We start from the raw sequence: 23,539 nt of genomic DNA, 5'->3' as shown, positions 1-23,539 counted from the left end.
GTTGATTGTTGTTCCAAAGCCATCAAAGCTTCGGGTCTGAGAGGAACATTTCATAGAGGGATATTTCAGAACAGGGCTTGGCGGAAGGATACCTGATGTTTCCCGAACTTGAGAGGCCAAGGTACAGTTGGAGCTTGGAGGCAAAAAACCCCAAGTGGAAAATACTGAAGGCAACAGGGAATTTTAGAAAAGAATGTGGGCGTTTGGAAGTCGAAGAGGAATACTCAACAAAAACCGCTGTGATTAAAGGCAGTACTAGTACACTGGTAACCTATGAACATCTCTCTACTTACCGTTAAGCATCCACATGTTTAACAACCTACGTAGTTTGGCCCCGGGGTCAACAGCCAGGCTGGCTGCACCTGAGTTTGCTGGCTCAGTCACCCCGCGACTACGCGTGTGAAGTCTGTGTGTCTGGAAGAGAGAATAAAAAGGCGGGTGGGGGTGGTCCTGGCGAAGTCAGAACTATAAAAGTGAGCATGTCTTAGTTCATTGGCTCAGTTCCGTGATTTTGGGAAGGTCTGCAGTGTAGACAGCCTCGTTACGGTGCGCTGTGACATCAATCAGTGGTGAACGCACCGGACGTGGATGCCGACAGTAGCTTCAGGTTTGAAAGGGAGAACACACAGTGGGAGGTGCGTAGCGGAAGACTAGGGGACGAGGGGCAGTAAAGCGTTGCTGTCCTCACTCCACCCACCCCAGAGGACCCTTCCGTGAATAGGAGCTTCTGGAGATGGAGAAACCACATCAGAAGGATTGCAGCTCACCTTAGACTGGCCCACCCTACAATGGAGAGGATCCAGGGTCCCATTGGGGTGCTGGTCCTATGGTTTCCCATGGGGAGATTTTTCTCGGTTGTCATTCAGACTTAGAGCCTCACATTTGACGAGGGGGAATCAAACACCTGTTAATGGATAGATGAGTCTATGTATGTCCTCCACTGGGTTATAGATTCGCGTTGGGTATTTTGTGGCTGGACAGTTAGGGCTGGCCCCTGGCTTTTCCTATCCAGGCCCCTGGCCCTGAAGGCACCATAGGCCTATTAGCAGGCCAGCCTTCTTTGCATCTGAGACCCCTCGACCTGGGTCCAAGTACCAGCCGTTGGCTTCTTCCTTCTTCCTTAACACCTTCTTTCCCATCGACCCACAGGTTCACAATTGCCAACGTTCCCTTGACAATGGCTGAGAAAGAGAGAGAAGGAAGCTACGCTTGGAAAGATTGCTTTGTAGTTTATTTACACCAGAATGTAAGAAAAAGTAAGTTATTAACAACAATAAATAACTGGGAAAAAAAAACACAAAACAGCCATAAAATGACACAAAAGGGTGGCATGTGTGAGGATCAACTCTTGCTTGCTTTGCTTGTAGTCTGTAACACTGTGCATTCCAAAACTTGGTCCTTCCGCAGTGGCAGTGGTATTTTGACTCAATATATGTAACTAATCAAGATCCCAGCTTGAAATGTAAACCCTAAAAGTGACACTTTGAAGCTACGTTAAGCGGCATAGGCATTAACAACAACTCAAAGAACCTCTTCGTGGTGATAACATAGAAACTGAAGGGAGACTTGCAGTTCAACAGACATGCTTTCACTTGTAAGCAAAAACATTGAGAGGTTTACCCTACAGCACTTGTTAACAACAGAAGTATAATTAATAACAGCGTCTGCAAAGTTCTTAGCATAATCACATTCCCTTATGGCACTAACTCCTAAAAAGCTGAACCACTTCTATTTCAAATGCAAACAGATTGTTTTGAAGGTAGAACACAGAACCCGGTGTGTGTTGCCTCCGCATGCCAACGCTGCGCTCGAGTTACACTTCAGTTTTAGCAAGAATGAATAGTTTTAAATGGTCTATTTATGATCAATTGCGGTCACTAAACAGACCCTTTTTTTTTTTTAAATTTCAAGCATTAGGGCTTAGATGGCAGGTTGTCTCTCACCTAGCCTGCTGAGTCAGATGATCAGAAAGGGACTAAAACGATTGACAACTGTTCTCTATTGGATTATCTGAGTACACATTGCATGTGACTAAATTATATTCTGGCCCTTGTGAAAAGTAAAATTCCTATTGACCAAATCCAGCCAGTGACCTTGTTGTTTCTGAGCCACGACGAGATGCCAAATTAAGCAAAACTGAAAAATCCACATACATACATTAGCCTTCAAATTTTCACGGCAAAATGACTTTCTGAGATGTGTCAGAATCTTTTCTCTTAGGTCACTATTTATTCCAGTGTCTTGAAAGAAAACCGCGTATTTCTTTTGGAGGTCTTGTGTTTTTTAACTGTCTGTGTTTGTTATGCACGCATAACGGTGCTCCTTAGAGATTTATTTTCACAATCCAAAACATGCCTAATAAATACTCCCAAATTAAAACCATTTCCCCCCCAACACACAGATGCAAACCCAAAGCAGAAGGGTTTATAAACGAAGTTCACCAATGAACTTGGTTTGGGTTTTTACGGTGGTAACTGAAAAAATGTCACAGACTTTTTTGTTGTTATGCTGTTCCTTTGCTTTGTTTTATTTCAGCCCAACAGTAGGAAAATGAAATGGTCTCCAGAGCTCGCCTGGACAAAGTTTATGCAGTAAAAACACCAAGACCTTCTTATCCTGGGAAAGCACAACCAAAGCCAACGATGCCGTATTACAGTCCATGAAAACCACGGGGGCATTTCGTCACTGGAAATCCATCCAAAGTGATGACATTTATGGCCACTTTGATGGTCTCCACTAACACTGGAGATGAAGATGGGGTGAACGTACGTGTTATTCTATGGGTTATTTATTTTAATTTGGCTACCAGAGACTTAACACTGGTGGTGCCTGACTCACTATGCTATATTTATATATGTACAGGTATAATACAATTTTGGTGAACAAAGTTGAAGGTTTCCACATTGCAGACAGAGGCACTGAGTTAAAGATTCTATTTTTCCCCAAACATGCTTAATGAATTCAAGTTTCTGCTTTTTTTGTCTTCTACGTTTCCATCATGCAACCATTTAATTTCCATCCTTATAGGAATTATTAACGTTCTATATACACATTCATCGCAGGCTTGTATCCCACAGTAAGCAAACTCAGGTATGGAGAATATGAAATGACACTTGGAAATCAAGAGAGATAAAATATTGAAGTCATTTATGCCTTGTGATGACTTGATTAAATATTCAAAGCAGCTAAAGGAATATTTGCACCGCCCCCACCCCATTTAAATGCACACAACCACATGTAGACAGGAAAAACCGAACATACTTTAAGAGAACACACATTTGTTGGTTAAGAATGACACTATCATCGGCAGCTTTGAAATTGATGTCTGTGGTATCGAACTGGCTAACAAGAGAAAGCAAACTCACAGAAGGAAATCAGAAATTAGCTTCCTAAAGCATACAGCATCGTTGGCCTTGACAGCAGAAGCTACTTTACAAAAAAGAAAAATGGCAGTGGTGTTCATGGGAAAACAAGGTGCCAGATGTGCTTACAACCTGCCCCAAATTAATCTGTTCTATGCAAAAATAACGATCCCACCCCCTCCTGATTTCAGCCGGCAAATGGTAAGCAAATACGTATACTATGTCAGTGTCTTCTGAAAGTAGAATTTTGTGTTCTAAAGCCCAACATTCTCATTAAGTACTACTGTGTGGGGAGGGGACCACTGAGAAGCCCAAGGGGTCTGAGAAGATGAAGATTTCCCGCAAGCAGAAATCATGCTACTAGACCATGCAGAGATCTCTTACTGCAACGCTGTCGTTCTCAGGGAAGAGATGCACTGTCCATCTAAACCGGTTGCAACTGGTTTCCTTTGAGTTCTGGGTTTGTTTATTTATTTATTCAGCGAAAATGTCAACCTGGAGATAAAGAAATTATCTTGACAGTCTGACGTATGACTTAGAATACTCGGTGCTGGGTTCCTGGGACCAGCGCCTGCACCAGGGAGAGTTTATCCGTTTGAAAGACACCATGTAGCGTGTGCTGAGCACTGAGAGAAGCAGGCAGGGTCCACTGGCTGAGAGGCTGTGTGGGAAGGAGGTCATACTCCTTGGTTTATGTTGTTTCCTTTGGAATCTTGTGTTTTGGGAAGGTCCCTTTCCTGAGGTTGGAGGTCATGGTCAGGAAGGCTAGCTGGGGCCTCGGAGTTGCCCAACTACCTTGTTGTCTTCCTCTCCTGGAGGACAAAAAGTAAATGCTAGATTCTGCTTGCCCTTCCTTCTGCGTTGAAAGGCAGTGAGGCGCGACGGTGGCAGAGTTTTCTCTTTAGATCAAAGGAGAGTTCGTTTTCTGCCACTTGGGTTGAATGATCTTGCTTCCCGTCCACCTGGATTCTAATCTTGCATTACCACCGCTCGCAGGAAAGAAAGCTAGACAGAAGGGAATCTTTTCCCCTTTTTACTCTACAAATAGATGTCAGCAATTCTGCTCATCTCTCCTCCCACTCGACAGTCTTTACTCCACTTCTGCGACATTCCCAATATTTGGGTTTCAAGTAAGGGCAAGAGAATGGCAGTCTTTTTTAAGGTCCGGTGATGGGCAATCTGTTCCAGGGAAATCTGGATGTTATTAAAAGTAAAAGCAGGAGGGGGATGGGAGACAGTTCTCTTTTTCAGGGTTCCCGAACCAGACATTCTGACAGTGTTAAAAGTCCTGTGAGCTTAGTCTACCCTTGAACTTCTTTGAATGGGCTAATAGTCAACGAATTCTACTCAATTAATTGCAAATACTGAGAATCTTAATGGACGATGGAAGTTAACAATTCAAGGTTTGTTGGTACCTGTAGAGAAAAATGATGTTTGCCTCACCTGGGCCTCTTGGTTCCTAAACCAAACCATCCCCAGTCAGTCAGTCATGGTCACATTCATCCGTGCAATTCTGAAAGATTTCTGAGGCCACAAGGGCACAAAGGGGAAAGTTATTAAAAGACAGAAACAAGTGGAATCTTTATTAAATTCTGTGAAAGGTATAAATAAGTTATTGTTAATTGCACTTGGAGCCACTATAGGTTGATAATTAAAATTTTCAAAAAATTTAAAGAGTTAATTAGGCCCCAAATCCTGAGTCAGACTAACCAAAATAGGAATCTCAGTTAACTACTAGTATTCAAGTATTGGTGATGAACAGTTTGAAAATTTAACAATTACGTATGTTACGCCTGAGAGTACTTTTGAGAATTTCAGGTTTGATGAGAGGAGATTGACTTCGCTGTTTCACCACACATTCTAACACAGGGGCATGAAGTTTTCATTTATTTGCTCTTGAAGTCCACACCGACCTCATCAAACGCTCAACAGCAAGGCTTCCTCCCTGGCTTCCAGCTATGGCTACAGAAGATTCTTTCTGTCCTTTGCAAGTCTTACAATTTACATCTAGAGGGATGCTGTGTGTCATACTTAGGGAATCCTATTATATGGGAAGGTACTTAACCACATGCACACTCAGAGATTGAAGGAACATGTTTGAGGGACAAAGCAGTCTTTTTCTATATCAGAAGATTCTTAAAAAAAAAAAAACAACCCAAATGAAAATATAAAACCCCATGAAATATTCATAGGAAGTTACTCTAATTTGGGCCGACATGGCTTATCTGAAGAGTGTATGCCAGGTAAATTCAGGGTGGCTCTTTTCTCAGGGTCTGGAAGCGTGAGAGTTTCTGGGGCTGACTTTTTCCGGGGTCGATCTTTGGGCACGGACAGAAATTCTGGGGCGTCGGTGGCCAGAGGTGTGGATGGAGCACTGGAAGGGGCGCTGCGGACGGAGGAAGGCAGCAGGGGGATACTCGAGATAGAAATCGCAGGTGGGAAAACGCCAATTTTTCTGTTGGTGGCTTCCTGAGTGGCTCGTTCAAATTCTCGGACTTCATCCATTGTCATGTCTTCAAAGAAAAAAAAAAATAGAAAGAAAAATGACCAGTTATTTAGAAGAGATGCAAATGTATTTACCTCCATGCCTGATTTTAAGGGAACTACAGGAATCCTATCATAACGAGGCCCGTCCAGATTATAAACCCAAATTATCACTGAAATGCTAAACCCTGATTTTTTTCTTTTTACTAAGGCATAAACCTCTGAAAAACAATATTCTTTTATGAATATCCATCCAAGATTTTCCAAAGCACTCTTCAGTGAGTAGTGTTAAGTATTCCGAATAAGGACGGATCAGGAAAGTACAGAACCAGACCAGGGAAGTATCTGGGTGTGTGTGTGTGTGTGTGTGTGTGTGTATGCGTGTGCGTGCGTGTGTGTGTGCGAGCCATTGGCCTGGTGTGATATATGGAGCTATTATTAGACCTAGTCATCTTTTCTATAAAGGGAGGCTAGTTCCAGCAATCGATGGCCCAGAAATGATACGTATTATTACCTACTTTAGGGCACGTAAGTACAAGTACACTGTTACAGGGGAAATAGGCAAATCATCAGAATTTCTTCTTATTCAATAAATACACTTTTTGCATTCTGGGGGTTACTGGTTTCCTGACTGTGTACCCATCCTCAGATTGTTTAAATGCTGTGTTTTATTTAATTCAGCTTAAAAAACAAATAAGATAATGACAACCACCACAAACCCTGCTAATTATCCCAAAGCCAAGAAAAATAAAACCATTTTTTCAAGGAAAAAAAAAAGCATTATTTGGCATTCAGGAAACAAATTCCGTGACGCCTCATTAAGAGGAACTGTCAGGTGATGTAAATACCTAAAATGTTTTTATTAAGTGAGAAAGTAAAAAAAAAATATATATATATTTTAAATTTTAATCTTTCCCTAACTTCTTTATTTTTAAGTAATGTCTACACCCAACATGGGGCTTGAACTCATGACCCCGAGATCAAGAGTCTCATGCTCTTCCGACCGAGCCAGTGAGGCACCCCCACTAATATATTGACTGTATTACACACACCTGCTACCATTTAGACATAATATATTGAAAACATAATAACACTGTGATGACTTCTCTTATCAGGGCCTGTTTGTTTTTTTTTATAGTTTGAGATCTCTTCTCCCATTCTCAGAAACTCTATTACTATTACTGTCATTACTATTGTTATGGTTCTTATTAATTACTCTCTGGCTAACCCTGGTATCCTTTGTCATTTTTATTTACTGGTAACAGAGAAAACAGGTGATGCGCTTACTGGAAAAAGCACCGAGTGAAAGCCTAAGGACTTGTTCTTGAGTAAAAGGGGAAATCTGCTGCCCGTGGATTTTCTACATGAATTTTAGCTTCCCACAGACCCATTTTTCATTCTTGTCCTCTCCCGTGACCCTAGTGGTTAAAACGTCATTAGATGATATTGCATAAGCTAAAATGAAGCAATAGATCCACTTTGGAAATATTAACTATGGAATGAATATTCATAACATGGTATTAATCATTAGGATACATATATAAAAAATATATGTAATATATATAAGGTCATATTATAACATGAGCAAGCCAGAAATATTTTTCTTTTTTAAAAACTTTTTTATTTAAATTCAATTTAGTTAACATATAGTGTATTATTAGTTTCAGGGGTAGAATTTAGTGATTCATCAGTTGCATATAACACCCAGTGTTCATTCTATCAAGTGCCCTCCTTAATCCCCATCACCCAATGACCCCAACCCCCCCCAACCCCCCACCCTCGTCTTCCCTCCAGTGACCCTCGGTTTGTGCCCTATAGTTAAGAGTCTTTTATGGTTTGCCTCCCTCTCTGTTTTTACCTTATTTTATTTTTCCTTCCCTTCCCCTATGTTCATCTGTCAGAAATATTTTTCAAAAAACAAAATCCTTAAGAGGATTTCCTGGAGCAATTGTTAAAATATTATGAAAGGAAAATTTTTCTTATAGAGGAAATAAAATATGATTGTATTGATATCATATACAATTTAGAATTTACCAGGAAAAATTGTACCTATACATTTGCCACTTTAGAAAATACTAAGACTGTTAAATAAGTGAATAAATGAGATTAAGTTTTTAATAAAGGTGTATGCACTTCAAAGTAAAATTGAGACTCTCAGAAAAATTTCAGTGAATGGGGTATGTTTCTGCTATAATAAGCATCTTTGTAAAGTGGCAGAGTATAATGCTCTATTCCCCATATCCAGCAGGGGGCAGAAATCATCCAAAATACAGAATTGCGATTTTACAATTCCAGAGTCTCTTAGAAGTTCCCTTCCTTGAAGGCATAGACACCACTCAATGGAAAAGGAGACTTACTTTCTTACTGCCGTGTTCCTGGATGTTAATTCTGCATAATTTCAGTCTAATGTGTCCCTGCTCAGGTTGAGGGTTTAAATTTTACTGAGCACTCTTGCAGTTTTTATTCGGGATGGACAGCAGCCTCTTGATTTCAACTGTTTTTCATTACGATAGCGTAGAAAGACAATGGAAAAATAAATGATCTCCAATTTGATGGAATTCCAAAGAATAAGGGAAATGTCGTAAGCACTCAAAATAACCACTTTGTGTAACTTCTGAGGACATAGGCATTTCTTACACTGAATTCATGGGAACGACAGTGAATTGCAGCCAGAGAATGCATGGGGCTTTCCCACGGGAGAACCATTCTAGGTACCACTGTCTACATAGTAAACTGACTTTCTAATGGTAATAATGGCAGTAAAATGGCAAGAAAACCAAACAAAGAGCCTGAAGCTAAAAACCGTAAGAGCTTAGAATGAGAAAAGCTGGGCACTTAGAGTCCTTTGAATGTGGCATCTCCCCCTTTCCTCTGGCTTCCTTTGTCTGATCAGACTTCTAAGCAAGCAGCTTTCAGAGGGCGGCTGACAGAGAACTAGAGTCTAACATTCCAAAAAGCAAAGGGAATTGAGAATGATGGACTTCCAAGGACAGTGTCCTTCACGAGCATTTCTAATGTTAGAACAGGGACAGAAGGAGAAGGAAGTCCTATTGGCACAGGCCTGTGCATAGAGAGGAACACCCCAGGTAAGCTGACCCCATAGCTTTCTGAAAATGCAGTCATCGACATGCAACATGGGGAGGAAACGTCAGGGCCATCTGCGCCTCAAGGGTAAGCCACATGCACTTGAGCCTTGCAGGGCACACTCCAAACACATGCTCTAAAAACCGAACCAAACACTTCTAAAGTGCAACCACAAAGATCGTCACGATTCTAAAGCACCCATTTACGGCAACAGCCGTTGCTCCATTGTCTTTACCTACAATATCAACTTCTTAAAAATCTAATAGGTACTTCTCTGGGGCGTGGGCTAGCAGACATGCAGGCTCAAGCTGACACCCAGGGAGATCCCAGCGCCGGCCAAAGATACATACAAATGACTTATGATTACAATTTCTTTGTTCTCTTAGCTCCTCTTCATTAGCATGAATGATTGAGAGATAACTATATTTAAAATGCTGGCATGCACCATACAGTCAGCTCTCAATTTCCCACGTGCCACCAAATAACCCGAGGCCCTCTGAAGCTCATCTTGAGTCCCAGGACGAGGCCCAGCACACACCCAGCTCACCGCACCTCCACTGCTCAGCCAGTGTGTACACAGACTGCAGCCCCGTCTTGAGATTAACCGAAGCAAAAAGGAATGGATTGGCTAGAACAGCTCTAAAGAGCCGCAGAAAGCATTTCAAAGCAAATGTAAAGAAATCTCAAACACCAGATGAGCCACAAGCTGTCCCTTGAATGAATAACTTGAGCGTTAACTGTGTTTTTAAAAGTTACTGTCACGATAGTCTAGTTTTCAGATGACACCTGTTTGTTTCCTCTCTTCTTTCACGGTGCAAGCCATTCACCAGCCACCAATGTTTCCACTCTCCACGTTCGTGGGTTTTATGAGCGGAAAAGCAACCCCCAAATCAAGTGGCTTTCTTAAGAACTGGAAGATAATAGAAGCAAGAGGTGACACTGTCCAGTTTAGACCTAGCTCAGGTTCTTTACCAACAGCCTCTGGGTGATGGCATGTTTGTGTGTGGAATGTTGAGAACTGAACGTTTGCAGTATTTCAAAGATCAGTTTATGTGTACGTTTGGTAAAGGGCGGGCAACATGTTTTAAAAATTCTACATACACTTGTTTGGGCATGGCTCTCTATGTCATCCACAGTGGAGGAATGCTGATTGCAAACTTTTATGTTGGTTTGTTCATGCATGTTTTTCTCGTATTCCCGAACATCATCCATTGTCATATCTGCAAAAAGGTCAAGACGTTGGCAACTACTGTTATTAAACGCAAACTTTCAACGGGGAGACTTTAGGGAAAGACGGTAGCGGAAGCCAAAGAGAGGTTTTAAAAAAGCAGGGAATTCACTAACTTTATGAAGAGTACGTCATAAAGTTAGCTACACCAGCCAAAGGGGGAGTGAGTGCAAGGAAGTTAAGTCGAAACAGTCTTAGAACAGAGAAGAGTGGAAATTATTTAGGGGTGAATCTTGTAAAGTGAGCTAGATGGGTGGAAAGTATTAGCACGTGGGCAGTGCCATAGCCTGAGATCTCCTAAAGCATTCTTAGAAGATCCCGTTAGGGGGGACAGGGTCAGGCTTGTTTGCTTTAATACTTACCTTCCAGATACCTTTCAAAATAGATTTGGAGATTTCTTTAAATCAATGCATTCGACAAGAGAAAGGACACTTTCATTGCTACTACAGGAGGCAGGACATAGAAGGCAGACGTTTACCAGTACCAGGGATACTTGGTTGCAATGCTCGCACGGAGCCGTATCTCTGCACAGAATTCATAGTGTCAGAGAGTGCGGGTCTATATCGAACTTCGAGTCTAGTCTAACAGCTTGGAGATGGCTGGCTCTACTTCCACCCACACTGATCTATAAATAAAATGGCACATGACATTATGATTTTGGGCCTGAGTCTGTAGTTTTTCAGCATTCCAGGATAACGATCTCTTCCATCCAGTGGTTCCCAATGGGGGACAATCTTGTGCTAGTTTTTTGGTGGTCACAACTGGGGTGGTAGAGCTATTGGTATCCAGCAGCTAGAGGACCGGGAGGTCTTGGAAAAACCTACCAATGCCCATTCTCAACAGGGAGGTACCGGGTTCAAAATGTCCACGGTGCCCAGGCTGAGAAACCCTGTCTAAATCCAACCAACAAGAAACTGCGGTTAAACAAAGAACCCATCCATCTTCAGTATACAAAATGCATACAAATAACAATTATTCTCACTTGAACTACGTCTGCTGTTTTATCCTCCACTCCCCACCTGCTCTTTGGTTACTTGACAACATTCTATCAGCAATTTTCCCAGACAGGCATTTCTCTGTTGCGGTCATGGCAGAATTTAACTTCATGCCTCTCTACAAGGAAGGGATGCTTGAATAATTGGTTATTCGACCACCCTGATGGTGAATTAGCTTGGTGGGGATTTAGAGCGGGCATTCACAGCTGGAAATTTTTCCCTAAGTATTTCCTGCATCATGTGGTTTGGTGTCTTTTTATATCAATCCATGTATGTCATGTGAGATTCTCTTCATTTCCACAGGGCACGCGTGCCAGAACTTTATGATTCAGTTCCGTGTGGTCTGGGGCCAAGAGGGAGGGCGGCTCTAAATCCAGACCTGGGCTATTGTATTTAGCTGATGATGCCCAAGCCCCCACACCCCAAAACCCGTAGATCACAAATGTTGTCCATGAGCAATGTAAGTCTCAAGGATGCTAAGCAGCAGTCTAGCCAAGCAAAGAGCATGCTTTTCATCGAGGTAACTGGAAAGCAACAAACACAGGCTGCTTTGTAATTAGAACAAATGTATCTTAGTTAACAATAACAGCATATTCGTTCAGTGCAATCACTTTAATTCCAAAGGCTGGTTATCAAAATTTCTTAAACACAATACACCTGGAATGAATACGGAGGTCATTTTTAAGCCCGAAGTTTAAGATTTAGAGAAATTTCTCTATACGAACGTTCATTAGACACTTCCCTCCCTCCATCCCCCCCTTACCCCCCTCCCCTGCCCCCGCCACAGGCATGACAGTAATTTGGAAAACGAAAACAAAGGCATTTTAGTTTCTTTGTTCTAGTAAATCCCAACAGAAATCGTTCTTTATCTTTAATTAGCTCCATGTTAAGAGAAGGGCTTAAACTGCGTGACTGTGTGCTTTCAAAGATGTCTTAATTTTGTAGATGTGAAGAAGGATTTAACAACAAAGATAGGCATTACTGCCTTGTTCATAATAGTGAAAAATGGGAGAGCCCAGGGGACAGACGGTACTACGGAACCATTAAAGAGTGATGTAGGAGAATATTTAACACTATAGAGAAATGTCCTTAGCATATTGTTAAAAATAGGAGGTAAAACAACTCTACACATTATATGAAATCTTCTCTGTCAGAAAAGCATTATGTACATTTTAAAAAGGCTAAAAGGATACATTTTACAAAGTTAACAGTGATTGTTTCGAGGAGTTGGAATTATAGATAATTTGCATTTTCTTCTCTTTGTTTGTATTTCCTACATCAAATATGCTAGTACTTGCGTAAGAATGAAAAAAAGAACCTTATTTAAAATCTATTATTTGGGGTCAAATACCACCAGTTTGGAATTGGTAAGGAGAAAATATAGTTTTCTAGAATTTCAGCTCATTCCAGAAACATCCCTTTTTTTTTTTTTTTGTTAAAATGGAAGAGTTATGAAACAAACTTTCAGAAAATTGCAGCGCAAAGAAAAAGATCTCCCAATGAGACCACATAAGAATGAACATTTCTAGTAAGGTCATTCTCTAAAAGATGGTGATAATCGGGTCCTTACTGAGGAAGGAAAATACATTGGTCTGAATCCTCAGTTCTCCTCACGTATCATACATGCTTATGGAAATGATGTAAATATTTTCAATATTTCTTAGTAATTCATGGAAAGCCTAATCAAGTGAAAGTATTCCTATTTAGGTTACCAGGCAAAACGTATTATGTCTTGCTTCTGCGAAGTATATTACCTCAACATCTATATAGGAATCAATTTTTTAGTAAATTCGGTTGCATTGCCCAATGAGAGATTACACTTTCAGGGATGGCTCATCTTCATTATGGACTGATTTTCAATGATCAGAGAGTGACTTCTAACAGTTTAGGTTCAGACCTCTCTGCTTCCAGCAAACAACTACTTATGTGCATCAATGATACTCTTCAAGGAAACTTACATCAATTATTTTGCGAAGAAACTAATAAATGATCACCCCTTAGTACACAGATTTCAAAGGTCATAATTTACTTTTCGGAAAGAAGGTTTCTCAGATAAAAGCTTTTAAACAAGCAACACTGGGCTAATTCCCTGATTTCAGAGAACATGGTAAGTAGTACGTTATTTCTGCTGTAAGAAAGGTACGCCACAGTATCTCCGACACGAGGCTGTTGGAGGCTGTCTGTATCTTTGTATCTATGTCTATAACTGACATGATCAGCACTGGGAAGTAGTCTGGGGTATGAATCCCCTCCTCATTAGACCTCCGTGGCACAAGATCTCCTTTCTTTGCCCTCTTGTGAGTGCATTTCTTTACCTCTCTTTCTTACCCTCTTTCAGATGGCGGGAGAGCTGATCCTATTTCTCCTGCCCCAGCCCCATGGAGGTCATGTAGACTGAGTAGACCCTCCTCTGCCAGGTGACTGGGCTGAGGTCGGCACCTCCAACTCTACAACTAGTCCAGCTTTGTCCAAGAAGCTCTCGCCCCGGGGGATTTGTTAATTGAGGAATCTGCTTTGATTTCCTCAACCGTGAACTAAAAGCTTTTATTTATTTTATTTTATTTTATTTTAATTAATTAATATTTATTTATATTTATTTGTCAGAGAGTGAGAGAGTACAAGCAGGGAGAAGCAGATGGCAGGAGAAGCAGACTCCCCACTAAGCAGGGAGCCCGATGCAGGACTCGATCCCAGGACCCTGGGATCATGACCTGAGCCGAAGGCAGATGCTTGACTGAGCCCCCCAGGCACCCCTAAAAGCTTTCATTTAAGAACAAAATATACCTCCACTCTATGAGTCTTGGTCGGCTTCAACCATTTTCTGCTTTTTTATAAAATATGGGTTTTAGTGATTATTTATTGAATCACTCAAATAATACATGAATTATGTTCCAGAGAAATAATTCAAATAGTACTGATTTTTGTTGAGAAAAGAGTTTAATTCTTTTTAACCTCTCCCACTAATCTTATTCCTTCTGGATGTAACCAATGTTAAGCGTTTGAGGTACAGGCTGCCAGATTTTTTCCTATGAATTTACATGTATATTACTGCACACACAGATAGTCTCATTTATTTTTAAATTTATGGAATCATTCTATGGTATACTACCCCATTTTTATTATACCTATTGTCCTTTTTATTTTTTAGTTTTTTAATGTATTTTTTTAAGTTTTATTTAAGTAATCTCTACACCTAGTGTGGGGCTTGAACTTATGACCCCAAGATCAAGAGTTGTATGCTCTTCTGCCTGAGCCAGCCAGGAGCTCTCACATATACTGTTCTGACTTGTTTTTCCTGCTATACATACACATATTTCCATACTGGTAATATAAAGCACTACCTTATTCTTTTTTTATTTTTAAGTTTATTTATTGAAGTAATCTCTACACCCAATGTGGGGCTCGAACTCACCACCCTTAGATCAAGAGCTGCATGCTCTTCTGACTGAGCCAGCTGCATGCCCCAGAACTACCTTATTCTTTTTAACTGTTGCAAGCAATATTCATAGCACGGGTGTATCATAATTTATTTGACATATTCCTGTTAATAAACATTTATACTGAGACTAATTTCTAGCTTTTATAAACAACATTACACTGAATAGCTTTGTACCTATGTTCATGAACACATGTCTATTTCTTTTTTTTTTCTTTTTTTAAGATTTTATTTATTTATTCGACAGAGATAGACAGCCAGCGAGAGAGGGAACACAAGCAGGGGGAGTGGGAGAGGAAGAAGCAGGCTCATAGCGGAGGAGCCTGATGTGGGGCTCGATCCCATAATGCCGGGATCACGCCCTGAGCCGAAGGCAGACGCTTAACCGCTGTGCCACCCAGGCGTCCCACACATGTCTATTTCTTAAGAATAATATTTCTGTAAGTGGAATTGCTGGATCGTAGGTTATATGTACTTATTTTTACAGAAACTGTTTATTTGTTCTCCCACCTTATCCAAAACTGGATATTATCGCTAGTTTAAATTTTTTGCTATCAGATGAACAAATGTCATATATTGTTTTTGTTATATTTCTTGTGATTAATACTAAGGTTATCGGCCATTCGTGGTTTTTCTACGGTATACTTATTCATGTTCATTACCTTTTTTTCTATTGAGTTGCTGAATTTTTTATTTATAGGACCTCTTTATACATTGTAGATATTAATTCTCTGTTGGCTACCGATGTCACAAAGATCTTGTCCTAGTCTTTCAACTTTGTTTATGGTGGCAATTTTCTTTCAATCACTTCATTTTTTAAAGAAGGCAGGTTGACTTCACAGTTTGCGGAGGCAAGATCATATATCTGCAAGGATAGAAGTCAGCAGAACATACAGAGAAACTGCAGATGGCATGGAACACAACGTCTGCAAGCAAGAATTTTCCTTCATTGTATTACACAGCTGCAGCTGATAAAATTTTAATAAAAGAGTTATATACGTTAATTCAATGACCTGCCCAATGCCACATGTTTATTTCCTTCTACAAACATTTTCTCTCCACTTCTTGGATCCTCGACCTAAACAGAAGTAATTTTTCCTTATACGAAGTGAAAATGGACGTCCTGAACAAGCAGTTGGGTTAGGGGTAGGGGGAAGGCTCCGGCAACCATGAATGAGATTGGATACTCCTTTGGCCCTGGCAAAATGGAAGTCATCCTTTGGGAAGTATTTTTTTTTTTTTTAAAACTCTTTACAATGATTATAAATTCAATACATGCTTGTCATAAATAGCTTAGGGGTGGCTCCACTTTTTTGTAGTGAAAGTAGCCAATCCTCAAGTCTTGGTGAATACCCTTTCCATTTAATTCGGACCAGTAAGATCTAGAATTGCAATGTACAGTTATGATTTTTTTCATAGTTCTTCATTTGGAGAGGTAAAGGAGAGTCACAGATCCCTTTGAAAATCTGATGAGAAGCTATGCGCTCCCTCCCCAGAAAAATGAGCATTAAGCACACACACGTAAAATGTGGCTTAAGGGCATGGCACTGAAATTCATATTTCAGGAACATGGAGGCCACTGGACAATGCTGGCTTGCCGAAGTCAACCAGCTAACGCTCGTCCCTAAGTAGGCTTCTTTCTCCCCCTCGAGCTTGCTTCATTCGTTATTAGGTCTGCTCTCGGGATTCCAGAACAATTTCTAAGCCATTTTCATGAGGGACTTTCATCTGCACTAGCCGTAACTATACCCCTATACTTTTTTTGGAAGGGTCTGGATTTCAAAGACGCTCGTGAGGTTCCACTCAATCACAGCCTCCCTCTGGCAATCCTTTGTTCCTCTCCCAAAATACTGTCAGATTTGTAAAGCAAAACTATGTTTTTGTGAAGCTGGGCTGCCTATTTTTATCTGCCCCCCTATCACCCCATCTTCTGAAATGTGTTGTTTCTTCTCTGATTAGTGTTCCAGTCATGCAGGAGAGACCCAAGGCTCATGGATAAAGACCAATCAAGGCTTTGGGGAAAAAAAAGAAAAAAACCTCAACTCCTCCAACAATGGATATGGTTATACTTTACAAGAACATGAGCAGAATAAAATTTGTTGAGGGAATTAGTTATGTGACAGCCATATGCTCAAACTCAGAAATGATACAAATTAATCCTTGGGTAAGAGAAGATCAACCACCATCTACAATGTCCTTTTTTTTTTTCCTTCTTCTTAATTAAGCACTAGAGGTGGTTAGCTTAATTAGGGAGAAAGACATGCAGGCATGCCACTGCCTATGCAGTAGGTTTTATGTGGTATGAACACACAATCAGGAGGTCAATGGGACTAAGATTCAGCCCTAAGCCAAGAGCACCTCCTGAATTTGCCCAGAGGGATGTCATTCTAATTCTCACAAGGCACTGGAGCTTACCAGTTGGCCCAGAAGACATCTACCGTTCTCTAATCTGTTTGGACTGAATTAATTAAACTGTCCGTATAATCTAATCTGATTTAAATTTCTTAAACTTAAGCCAGAATCATCTGGAGGGCTTGTTAAAACACAGATTGCTGGGCTACACCCCCAGAGTATCTGGTTCAGGTTTGGAGTGGAGGCTGCGAATTTGAATTTCTAGCAAGTACTGAAGTGGGAGCTGATGTTGCTGGCCTGGGGACCTCACTTTGCACCAGAGCCATAAGCTACAGGGAAAGGTTTTTTTGTTTTTTTCAACTTTGGACCTTTTCCATGTTGACTAATGCAAGCCTCACTGAGCCCATACAGACCAAAGAAAAATACACAACTTCAGGTAGCCGAAACTGAAGGCGAACGGGGACACACCCATTTCCCTGAAAGGCCCACAGTCCTAGCGTTACCTCCAATAAGGGGCTGAGAGGGCAGGCTGTGGGCAGCGCTATTTCCATTCATTTGATTGACTGAATGTGTGCATCTGTGTAAGGAAGAAGCCAGTGTTTTCCGGGCAAGCAGCTCCGCTGGGGGCAAGGATGCCAGTAATTTACATGAAATTGATGGCATGTTCTTATACCCCCTTGCTGAGTGAAAAGGCTGCTTGTTTTGGTTGGAGGGAAGATTGTGTATACAGGGGGTGGAGACCTTCTCTGGGGAGTACACAGCTCCCCCATGATCCAGATCCACTAAACCACACACTATTTTTCTGCACTCAGATACAGAAAGGCTTTTTGTGAACAGCCTCCTTGAGTTGTTAATGTGTCCACCTAAGCCATCCTGAGTAAACAGGAGTTCTCCTCTGAGAGCTCTCCAGGACTGGAGGCCTATATTTTCCTCTGATGCATTAGTCTAGCTTTGGGCCCTTGTAATAGTCTGAGGATTTTTTTTTTTTTTTGGACTGAAAGTCTTTAAGTCTCTTTCTTGCCTCTGGCGTGAGAGAAAAGAGTCGGCCTCCATTTTTTGTACATGAGCAGTTCACTTACTGGATGCCCACCCACGTTTTTGTTTTCCTATATCCTACCTGTGCTCAAACCCTCTTTTCTGATCAACAGGCTTGCAGTGTTTTGCCCTCTTCATCAGGAACCAGCCACCCTTTCTGGAAAGTCCTCTATGGCATTCTGGCACTAGAGAGAAATCTATCAAAGCGCCCTGTCTCCTGGTCTTCAAAGCGGCAGATTCTTGGCCCTTGAGGTCCCCATTCACTTGCCAATTAGACTTTGAATATCCTTTTGATCTTCCCTTAGTGTTGGTGGCAAGGACACCAGGAGCTTAGAGGAGCCCAAGTTGGGAGAGACCAGTAGTTCTTAAGGGTTTTTGTGTCTCTGCTCCCTTTCTAAGAATCTGAGAAAATCTCCCCTGAAAAAAAAAAAAAACCCAGAAACATTGGTTTCATAATCAGGGGAAGTCATCACAGCAGACTTTCCCTCTACCTGCCTCACAAAGACAACCACAGATAGGTCCTGGGGAGACGTCATGAAAACGCGGCAAGCCAGCAGCATCCTAGGGGTGTGCGGTAAGAAAGAGCAGATGACGACCTTTCAAAAGAAATCTCTTCCAGAGGTCCGCCTTTGGACAAACCCAGGAAGATGCATGTGCCTTTCAGAAGATGCGGATCTGGGAAAAATGCAAAAACAAAAAACAAAACAAAAACAAAAAACACAAAACCAAAAACCTCCAGAACCACGTCTTTTAAATGTGGCCCGGAAACAGCTAACAAGATCGTTGTCTTCACCCGTTCAGTCCAATGTAGCTTTTCACTTTAAACGTGATCCCTTCTGCTAAGAGGAGGCAGGAATTGGTGGAACAATGACAGAAAAGCACCAAAATGCAATCTAGGTTACATTTGGGACAAATTCAATGTGACTCAGGAACAGGCCAAGGAGGAGGGCATTTCATTAGACGATCAGATCTAACCCAAGTCACCGACCGGGTATGTTCGTTTCTATTTATAGTCAAGGACACCAGCTTCTGATGGCTGATTCTGGGAATGCAGAAGATTCGTGGGGACCAAACGACAGTGCTGAGGATCTGGAAAGGGTGGTCCATCCATCATGGGATGAAGCAAACCTTATTTTCATTTACTGGAAATGTGCAGAACTTGTTTCACTCCTCCCAAATCATGAAAAGAAAGAATCATGAAAAGAAAGAATCATGAAATGAAAGGAAGGAAAGAAGGAAGGGAGGGAGGAAGGAAGGAAAAAAGCCACAATAGTCTCAGTTAGGATGGAGGGGCACCTATGCCTCTGGCTTTGAATTCTTGCAGAATCCTTATATTTTTGGTGAGGGAGTGTTTCAAGTGTTCTCTGAATCAAAGGACTGCTTTTACTCCATACGATGCTTCAGACAGTTTTGATCTTGAATCAAAGTTTGGGATCAATCAGGATGGGTTTGAAACGTACCCAAGAGAGAATGATGGAGCCTGTGTTATCAGGTATGCCAGTATCAAATGTACTGAGGTCCTACTTACTAGTCAATAACTAAGTACAGTTGACCCTTGAACAATGAGAGCATTAGGGGCGCCAACACACACCCTCTCCCCCACCGAATCGAAAATCCACGTGTAACTGTTGACTCCCCCAAAACTTAACTACGAATAGCCTAGTGTTGCCTAGAAGCCTCACTGATAACATAAGCAATGGATTAACACATATTCTCTATGTTTTATGTAATCAGTTCTCTATTCTTACAATAAAGCTAGAGAAAAGAAAATGTTATTAAGAAAATCACCAGGAAGAGATAAAAAAAAGAAAAGCATAAGGAAAACACATTTACAGTACTATACTTACTGGACAAAAATCTGCATATAAGCGGATTCGCACAGTTCAAACCCGTGTTGTTCAAGGGTCAGCTGTATCATGGTTATTTTCGACCAAGCTTCTATCATTACACCCCCCCCCCCCCATTATGTTTCACAGACAACGGCTATTTCCATTTCAGGGGGTAACAGTCCTGCCTTTGTTGTTGTCTTTCTAGGTAGCATTTGAAGCCAGATGGACTGAAGCCCAAATCAACAGGTTATGAAGTTGTTCTGAAAGTTATTTTGGGGAAGTTGACTTACCATACCACTCATCAACCCATGCAAAAGCCTGTCTATGTCCAATCAGCAGAATGTCCCGGACCACCTAAAAAAGCAAAAGAAGGAAGTTGAAATAATACCATATTTGGTTAAAACTACCTGGAAAACAGATTGTTCCTAATTCTAGGAATCCTGGCAGTTATAAATTTCTCAATCCCTCTGTCCATGTGATGGCAAATACAGTCTCACATACACAGATAATGGGCTCGCTCCCCTGCTCAGCCCTTTCATGGTGCTATACTTGCTGTCAATTTATCTCTTCCTCTTAATTGGAAGTTGGGCTGGGAATGTGCGTACACTAAGAACAACTGTGTGGCAGTCATACAGCAGCGACGGCAATGCATGTCTAGGCTAACCACCTTGAGATTTTTCTCTTCATTTATCTTTTTATTTATTTATTTATCTTTATTATTTATTTATTTATTTATTTATTTATTTATTTGAGAGAGAGAGAGAGACAATGAGCATGGGGAGGGGCAGAGGGAGAGGGAGAAGCAGATTCCCAGCCCAGCAGGGAACCCAACACAGGGCTCGATCCCAGGACCCTGAGATCATGACCTGAGGCGAAGGCAGACGCTTCACCGACTGAACCTCCCAGGCGTGCCTGTTCATTTATCTCTACCTGAAAGAGGTTCAACTTTTCCTTTGTGGAAGGGTGTCTTTCACTGGCTCTAGGAGGTCATGAATGTGGGAAATCAAGAATGCTGTTCTGGGCAGCAAGTGACTTCTAAGCAGAGAGCACCTGTTCTTCTCTGATAAAATAAATCCTAAATATTGGTCAATTTTTTTTCCCATTATGGAAGGTGTGGGACACAAGCTAAGTAAATATCTTTTTGGGCGTGACTTTCATGAGCAGAAGGGGGAAAAGGCAGGTTAGTCAACTATTACTGACAGAGATAAAATCGAGGCCTCAACTAGAATAGAACATAATGGGAATGAGAAGCCTGACTAGAGATAAAAGGAATGAAGTTGTTTCTTATGGTGACACAAAATGGCCTTAGAAAACTAAGAAAGATATATAGTGTGTGTGTGTGTGTGTGTGTGTGTGTGTGTAACGCTGTTCATGTGCTTTAATTTTATGGTATTTGTGGTGTCCTCTATAAATATGCCATTTTACGTTTCCTAGATACTCACACACTCCCTTCAACATTCCTTTCTTCCTGCCAAACAAATCCGGCGATGGTCAAAAACCTCTTGTGAAAGGTTCACGCACGTTTCAGTAAATGAAAGATTTTAATCTGGTGAATTTGCAGAAACAAGGGAAGCACTTATAATGATGTGTTTATTTCTCCCTGCCTCTGGATAGCTAGTGAAGCTTTTACGATGCGGAAGGAGGAAATATGTCATGAAAATAAGAAACAACATGAAACCGTACCCACTTGAGTGCTGACTGTGTCAAATTCATGGAAATGAAAAGAACAGCATTGGGGCATCAGTAAAATATACCCTATTACATTAAGCACAACACAGCTGTCTGCTGGAAACAAGAATTCAATAATGTGCTAATGGTTCGCTTTCGAACATTTTTCCCCCCCTTAACTGTGAATAGATTCTTAAAAACAAAGGTGTTCAGAGAAAGGCGGCCCTGGTACTTCAAAACCATGTAAATACTAGCCTCGTGTATTCATTAGCAACTCATGTGCCAGAGCAGGTGTGTTTTGGGGGTGTTGATAACACTTCCTTATATTTGGAAATGGGCAATAGGAAGGCCTTTTCCTAGAGCATAATTCCTACAGGTATTTTAAAGAAACAGAATCTCAAAACTAGCCAAAGTCACCTGCGAGAAAAGAAACACAGTGAGCCAGCCCTATGGCAATCTAAATAGGCCTTGTGAAAGGATGATATGCTAAGTGCACTAATATAGTGGCCTAGTAAGAGATCATTTTGGGTTAAAAAATAAGGGGGTGTGGTGGGGTGCATGGGTGGTTCAGCTGGTTAAGCGCCTGACTCTTGGTTTTGGCTCAGGTCATGATCTCAGGCTCTCTGCTCAGTGTGGAGTCTGCTTGGGACTCTTTCTCCCTCTCCTTCTGCCCCTCCCCTCCTGCTCTCTCTCTCTCTAAAATAAACAAATAAAAATCTTAAAAAAAAAAAAAAAAAAGTAAGGGGCGAGATGTTACAGGAAGTCAAAGAAGATACAGCCTAAGCCAAACACAGAGCTGAGGCTAGAAGATATATATTCTGGGAGCATCTTTCTGCTTAATAATTGGGACACAGCAGGTAAACACGCGGTCCCCCAGAATTTGATTTCTGTGTGTCTCACTCGGCTTCTGCTTCCGGTTGGAAAGAATGCGTTCTGGAGCACTACAGGAGCAGATCGACACACTTCTCTGTTTAAGAAAACACCAAAGCTCTCAAATATGTTCTAGAGTTTGCTATCATCATGAGCCCAAGTTCAATCTATTCCTTGGACCTCAAAAATTTACACACCTTATTGCTAATAGGCCTCCAACCTCAGCAGACAAATCCATCTAAGTAATACAAAGCTCAGGGCATTACGGTTAAATTCCAGGGCCCCCGAAAGAATTTCAGAAAGCTATTCTTTATCAGTTTTTAAGTGGAAAAGTAAACAGATATCCAGCCTCTCTGGAATGTAGAGACAACTTGGGGAGTATTTATTTTTATGAAAATGGAGGCGTTACAAAAGGCAATGCTCAACATTGCATTTTCCATTTGTTTCCATGAGGGTAAGTGTCATGTCAGACGCCCTAACAAACGTAAATCATCACTAAGTCCTGTTCCTGCGAGAAAATGAACGTGTTTAGCTAACGTGGGCATACAATTGACATCTGTGTTTTGAGGTTGTTAATAATTCTTTGGAAACAGAATTAGTAAATGACCAGAAATACTGAGGTGCACTATCTAAAGGACCACTGGGATTTCTTGGGGTGTCTTACCTTAGGTGTCTATATTTGCAGGACTCCCCCCCTTATTTTTGAGAGAGAGAAAGAGAGAGGGAACACATGAGCGGGGAGGGAGGGCCAGAGGAAGAGGAAGAGAGAGAATCTTAAGCAGGCTTCATGCCCAGCGTGGAGCCTGATGTGGCGCTCGATCTCACAACCCTGAGATCATGACCTGAGCCGAAATCAGGAGTCAGAAGCTTAACCGACTAAGTCCCCCAGGAGCTCCTACATTTGCAGGATCTTTTGAGTGAGAATTATCTCGGGGGCCGCATACGCACATCAGCCCTGTGCCTCTACCTGGAACCCAAGAACCTGAGTACCAAGTACAAGTACTTCTGTCCACAACTAGATTAGTCTGATGCCAAAGAGAAGTACTTAGTCCTGAAAACCTGACTTCCTGAATATACTTATCGAATAGACGCGGAGGTCACAGAATGAGAAATGAGGTGTGCTGTGTGTTGTGCACTCAGCTTATGGTCAAGACAGTCCCTGTGTCCACAGCCCAGCAACTGCCATTTATTCACTT

The 23,539-nt window shown here is 41.4% G+C and overlaps 1 protein-coding gene across 1 annotated transcript in view; it reads right to left on the bottom strand.

The window, feature by feature from the left end:
• Positions 1–1,214: 1,214 nt before the first annotated feature.
• PITPNC1 (phosphatidylinositol transfer protein cytoplasmic 1) overlaps positions 1,215–23,539 on the bottom strand; it is a 239,127-nt gene continuing 216,802 nt past the window's right edge. Inside the window, exons 8-10 of the mRNA XM_044389120.3 lie at positions 20,096–20,159; positions 10,032–10,150; positions 1,215–5,875 (exon numbers count right to left, since the gene is read on the bottom strand). Of these exons, the coding sequence (XP_044245055.1) occupies positions 5,870–5,875; positions 10,032–10,150; positions 20,096–20,159 (189 nt within the window). The 3' untranslated portion in view covers positions 1,215–5,869. The remainder of the gene's footprint in view (positions 5,876–10,031; positions 10,151–20,095; positions 20,160–23,539) is intronic.

The sequence above is a fragment of the Ursus arctos genome, unplaced genomic scaffold (genome assembly GCF_023065955.2).
Source record: "Ursus arctos isolate Adak ecotype North America unplaced genomic scaffold, UrsArc2.0 scaffold_24, whole genome shotgun sequence".
NCBI classification, from domain to species: Eukaryota; Metazoa; Chordata; class Mammalia; order Carnivora; family Ursidae; genus Ursus; species Ursus arctos.
This window is presented reverse-complemented; position numbering and strand designations above follow the sequence as displayed.